Source organism: Mesitornis unicolor, unplaced genomic scaffold (genome assembly GCF_000695765.1).
Source record: "Mesitornis unicolor isolate BGI_N332 unplaced genomic scaffold, ASM69576v1 scaffold31053, whole genome shotgun sequence".
Classification (NCBI taxonomy): Eukaryota; Metazoa; Chordata; class Aves; order Mesitornithiformes; family Mesitornithidae; genus Mesitornis; species Mesitornis unicolor.
In genome coordinates, this window is record NW_010175837.1 from 4525 (window position 1) to 10347 (window position 5823).

The following is a 5823-nucleotide window of genomic DNA, read 5'->3' on the forward strand; positions in this document are numbered from 1 at the left end:
ACGCCAACTCCATCTACACCGTCACCATCGGTGAGTGCGCGTCTGCTGTCCTGCCCCTTCCCGGGGGAAAGGAGGTGGTCCCAAAGGTGTGAAGCTGGCTGGATAGCGGCAGTCTGCGGGAAAGCGCCCACCTCTGGGAGTGATCAGTGATGTGCAGAGGGGCTGGATCAGCCCTCCAGTCTGCAGCGTTGTTTTGGCTGCAAAGGGAGGGCAGAGAAATCCCTGCCTGCATTGAGGCCTCTATCGCTGCTGCGTTGAGGGATGATCTGAAATGCAGCATTCCCATCACGTGTGATAGAAAAGAAACGTCTAATCCGCTTTCTCAAGGGCAGGAGGTGCGTGAGGGGTAGGAGATCTGCGCAACGTTAAGTGCAGTGGAAGGTTATTTATTGTGGCTGCCTCTCCTGTGGATCCTCCAGCTGCGAGAAGCACGGGCCTGGGCCTGGTTTCCCCTCCAGCTCCCAGCCTGTGCAAGCACAGCGAGCAGGCCGGGTCCTCGGGGGCTGGTCCCCTCGCCGTTTCCGCAGTTAAACCACAACAGGCTGCGTGTGGTGAACAGATCTCGCTTCCCGCAGGCGCGGTGGACGAGACGGGCTCCATGCCGTTCTACGCCGAGGAGTGCGCCTCCATGTTAGCCGTCACCTTCAGCGGCGGGGACAAGATGATGAGGAGCATCGTGAGTACCACACAGGGCGCCTCCTTCCCCTTCTGGCCACGGGGCTGCAGAGGGGCTGAAGCGCTGGCCCTTCCCATTGCCACACATCTGCCTCGGGCTGGTGCTTGGCTTCCCCTGTGGGGTGGGGAGCAAGCTGCTTGTTATCTAGGGGCTGCATAATGAGGGCTCTGAGAGGGCAGTTCCCGTGTCTGGTTGTTCCCTGTGTTCTCACCCACAGCTTGCAACGTGTGGTGTGCTGGCCCTCTCTCTGCAGGGCTGTTCCTGGCCCCAAACGCAGATGCTGCGTGGGTCATGTTTGCCCCCTCGAGCAGGCAAGGTGTTGTAGCAAAAGGGACAGGGACCGTGCTCCCTTACCTCCCTGCCCTGCGCTGCTGGGAACTGCAGGCAGACGTCTTTGGGGACGGGGGCCTTTTGGGTGACCCCTGTGAAATTCCTCTGCGCTGTGTCCCTGGGAATGTCATCCCGGGAGCTCCCCCACTGGGCCCTGGGGACAGCCAGCACAACACAGGCGTTTTCCCAGCTCTGTGTGTATACACAGCGAGGTTGGAGCTGGAGCGAGACCGCCACACCACCGTGGGCTTTCCTGGAGAGGAAGGGGCAGGGGCGGCTGTGGCTCAGCCCTGGGGGATGCAGCACACCCTGCCCTGACAGCCCCCTCACCTCTGCTCCCAAGGGGCGAGCGTGGAGGGCCGGGAGCAGCGTTGGGCTCTGTAAACCACTTGGCCCCACCTCCTTGTCCGCTCTGGCATGCGTGCCTGTCCCAGCTGAGTTTTTCGGAATATTTTTATCGGCTTTTCCTTTTTTTGCCAAAAAATGACTTCTTATCAACAAAATGTCCTTTTTGCCTGAGCCAAGCCTGTTTTCACCAACCCTGGGCCTGACCCTTGGTGCTGCTGCACTCGGGGACTGTCAGGGCAACCAGCCCCTATGGCTGCACCCCGTTCCTGTCCCGTGGTGCCACCAGGGATGAAGGATCCCAAGCCCCCTTGGGGTGGACATGGCTGGCTCCCAGGCCTGGCTGTTTGGGGTTGGGTTGTCCCTGGCTCAGCAGGCACCAGGACGATCTCCTGTCGGGATGAGCAGTTCCCAAAGGCACTTTCCCAGCAAAGCCAATGAGGCGGTGCAGTCCCAGGGCAGATCAGCACCAGCAGAGCGTGCTCGGGGGTCTCGGGGGGCTGAGGGATGGTGGCTGGGGTGCTGCTGCAAGCAGGGACGTGCGGCTGCGACTCTGTGCCTGCCAGAGAGGAGCCAAATCCAGGCTCGGCATCCCTTCCCTGCGGGCTGGGTAAACTGGGAGAACAGGGAGAGCCTGGGCTCCTCAGCCGCCTGGCTGGGACTCGGCAAGCGCCTCTTGCACACCACAGCCAGGGCAGGGATCCCTGAAGTGACTAACTGGAGCACAGCACAATCTGCCCGGAGCAGTGGCTCAGCTGATGCTTCCTGTCAGAAACAGCTTCAGTTGTCCCAAGCTGGTCTGGAAACTACAGACACTAGGGGAAAAGGAAACAGCAGCCCAGTAAGGGCTCTGCTACTTTCCTCAGGAGGAAAGTTTTTGGGTTCATGCCCAGCTTGCCCCAAGCCTGCCGCTGGTGAGAGCGCTTGGGAGGTCTCCAACACCCCTTCATTTGGGATGCTGGCCCTATGGGACGCTGCCACAGGAGCTGGTGCTGCTGGGGAGCCGGGACAAGATGCCCCTTTCTCGGCAGGTGACCACAGACTGGGATCTGCAGAAGGGCACGGGCTGCACGGAGGGACACACGGGCACGTCAGCGGCCGCTCCTCTGGCAGCCGGGATGATGCTGCAGGTGCGGCCGTGTCTCACCTGGCGAGACGTCCAGCACATCATCGTCTTCACCACCACCAAGGTGAGCGGCCCTCCCGCTCCAGGGGTGCTGCAGGAGGGCTGAGGTCCTGCTGTGCGCACCCATGTTTGTGTCTGCCTGCCCCTCCGTAAACCTCTGGGGTGCCTGGCTCCCAGCGGAGGGACTGCGTCTTCCCCTCGCCCCTTGTTCCTCTCAGGAATGAGGCTGAGGCATTTTCCTCTGTCACGATAACAAATGCGATATTTGCTCCAGGAATGAGGAGCTCTGCCCCCAGCCTTTCCTTGGGCTCTTGGGCATAGCTGAGAGACAGCAAATCAGCCCTTCCTTTTGCTCATCCTCAACTCCAGCACGGCACCACCGCACAGCACCCGAGTGGGAGCTGACTGGAGCTGCCCAATGTGATTTAGGGCTCCTTCTGCATCCCTCTGTGGAGCAGCAGGCCGTGTCCAGCTAATGCTGTACTTGCTTTGGCACAGGGCAGTGTTTTCCACAACTGCAGGCCAGCGTTGCTGGAGCATTACAGCCCAGTAAGTGATGGGACCCAGATCTGTCCTGGCCCGGCTCTTGTTGATTTAAAGGACTTGGTTCCTTCTCCCCAAGGCTTCTGCCATCCCACAGGCTGTGGCTTGGGCAGCAGGGAGCAGCTGGGATGTTTCAGAGCAGAGGCATTTGTGCCCTTTTGTGCTGCTGGATTTCCTTTCTGAGGAGCCGGGAAGCCTGTTTTGTCCCGGGACTTGTTTCAAGCAAAGGTCAACCTGTTTCTGTCTAATAAGGCCATGTGGGTTTGCGTCCCCGCCGCTGCGGGGTGTTTCAGAGCCTCCTTCCTTTGGGCCTGGTTCCCTTTGCTGTGGGTTTGCAGGGCTGCCGGCGTCCCCCAGGGTAACAAGGGCGCCCTGCGTCTCTTTTCAGTACGAGGATCGTCACGCCAAGTGGGACATCAACCGGGCTGGCTTCAGCCACAGCCACCAGCACGGCTTCGGCTTGCTCAACGCCTGGCGCCTGGTGAACGCTGCCAAGGTACATCCCCTCCAGCCCCAGGTGTACCCTGCAGGCAGCCAGAGCAGACCCCGTTGGGTGATGGGGACAGGCCCTGCACCGGTCACACCGTGGGGTGATGCTGCCGCCGCTCTTTGGCCATCCTCCTGCCGGCCCTCGCTGTAAGGCTGCTTTTGGTATGAAGTCATGAGGCTTTGGGCAATGCCTGAAAGCTGCCCCCGAGCTGCTGTGCTCTCAGCACTATATATAGCCATGGGTGAGAGCCTTCGCTGGTGGGAGACGACAGCTCTGATTCATGGCTGGGGAGTTTCGTCAGCAGCCCCAGCACCTTCCTCCCTGTGCAGCCGGCTCCGAGGAGGGCATCAAAAAAAAACGTGCTAGCTCTGGGGCCTGCGTCCCTGGGGCTGCTGAGGGTGTGATGTGGTCAGGGGCATCCCCAGCTCTTCCTGTGCCTGCAGTCACATGGAGAGAGGGGGCATTGCTGGCAAGCAGCAGTGACCCAGCACAGCCCATGTGCCCCAGAGCAGTGACAGGAGAGGCCCCTCAGCCTGGTCCCAAGCTGTGCTGCAGGCAGGAGAGGCTCACACGGGTGGTGGGAGCCTGAGCCATGCAGGGAGGGTGCGACCCCGTGCTGAATCCTTTCGCCTTCCCCCTGACAGGTCTGGGAGTCCGTCCCCTACCTCGCCTCCTACGTGAGCCCTGTGCTGAGGGAGGGCAGGAGCATCCCATGGCTGCCGCAGGAGCTGGAGGTCGCCTGGAACGGTAGGAGCAGGAGCGCCATGTGCGAGCACGTGCTTGTGCATGCCAAGGCCGGGGATGCAGCCTGTGCCTGCTGCCGCGGGGTGCAGCCTTGGGCTGAGCACAGCCACTGAGGGGTTAAGTTTTGGGCTGCCTGGGCTTCTTCCTCTCTCTTTCCGCTGCCTTTCCCCGGGGGACCTGTGTCTGTGGTACCCTCCCCGATAACTCCATCCCCTAGATTGATGTCTCTGAGGAGCCAGACAGGCATCAGCGAGCTGGGCCAGGCTGGGCAGCAGCCAGACCTGCTCCTCTGGCTTTGACCATTTTAGGTAATGCTCCAGCTCCCGACTTGGCCAGCCGCTGGCCACATAAACACGGCGCTGCTACCAGTGGGAAGGAGAGCCTGGCCCTAGGCCCTTCCTGGCCCCCAGCAGGGCCCAGCTCCCTGGCTGTGGGCTGCAGGATGGGGTCTCCTCCACTGTAGTTAGCAGCTCTGGGGCTGTGAATGGGTTGAGATGGGGTTGGGAGCCTGCACACCGGGCTGCTCATCCCAGTCCTCTTTCCAGACCCGGTTCCTGTGTAACTGTGGCTTTTCTGCCGAGAGCTGGCACAAATCCAGGGTGCGATGTCTTTGATGAAGGACGAGGTATTGCTTCATTGCAGTGGTCAGAGCACTCTGGGTGAGCTCCTGAAGCCGTGAGCCAGGGCTGGGGCAGAGCTGGGTGTCTGGGAGCCCACAGGGCAGGGGCGCAGCAGCTGGGCCCCACTTGTGAAATGAGGATTTGGTCACTGGTAAATGTGAGGGTAGAGAGGCCTGCCCGGACCCCCTGCTCTGAGCAGAGGAAAGCGTGGGCTTCTATCATCTTCCTGCCCTGGGATGTGCTGGGAGGTGCCTGGGACTCGGCTTTCCCACTGCTCTGCAGTTGCCTTTCCCCTCTCCTTCCTCTCCACCTCCTCCTCGCCCCTTTCTCACCGTCCTTTCCGTCCTGGCTCAACTCAGGACACCTTTCCCTGCGCCAGCCGGGAGGTGCGTGGGTGGCTGGGCTTGGACAGACACGGAGGCTCCTCGCAGAGCCTGGACCGGGGCCAGGCTGCCGAGCACAGCGTGGCTTTGCTGCTGGGCGCTTGGCAGAGCCTCCTGTGTGAGGTGTGGGTGCCCTGGCTCCTGCCGCTTGCTGGGGGCAGCGGGGAAGAGGCAAACACCAGCACCTTTACCCCATCAAGTGGCACCGTGGCCCCTTGGGGTGGCTGGACACGGGAGCTCCATCCCGGCCACCAGCCTTGGCAACCCCTGCCCTCCCTTTCCCAGTCACCACCGCTGACCTGGAGCTCTCCGGCATGAGAACCCTGGAGCACGTGGCAGTCACCGTCACCATAACCCACCCGCGCCGCGGCAACCTGGAGATCAGGCTCTTCTGCCCCAGCGGCATGATGTCCCTGATCGGCACCACCAGGAGCATGGACTCGTAAGCACCCAGGGGACGGGATGGGGAGGCTCCTGCTGCGGGGCCGGACGCCCAGCCCGGCTGGTCCCACGTGCGGCCTCGTGGCCCAGGCTGCGTTGCCCTCTCACGGGCTGTTTTCCCTCTC

The 5823-nt window shown here is 61.9% G+C and overlaps 1 protein-coding gene across 1 annotated transcript in view; it reads left to right on the top strand.

Annotated features, from left to right (window-relative positions):
* PCSK7 (proprotein convertase subtilisin/kexin type 7) overlaps window positions 1-5823 on the top strand; it is a gene marked incomplete at its 5' end in the record, with an annotated part of 11440 nt that overhangs the window by 4357 nt on the left and 1260 nt on the right. Inside the window, 6 exon segments of the mRNA XM_010181544.1 lie at window positions 1-30; window positions 576-676; window positions 2383-2541; window positions 3409-3516; window positions 4155-4257; window positions 5543-5762. The exon segment at window positions 1-30 is cut by the window's left edge and continues 39 nt beyond it. Coding sequence (XP_010179846.1) covers window positions 1-30; window positions 576-676; window positions 2383-2541; window positions 3409-3516; window positions 4155-4257; window positions 5543-5762 — 721 coding nt within the window.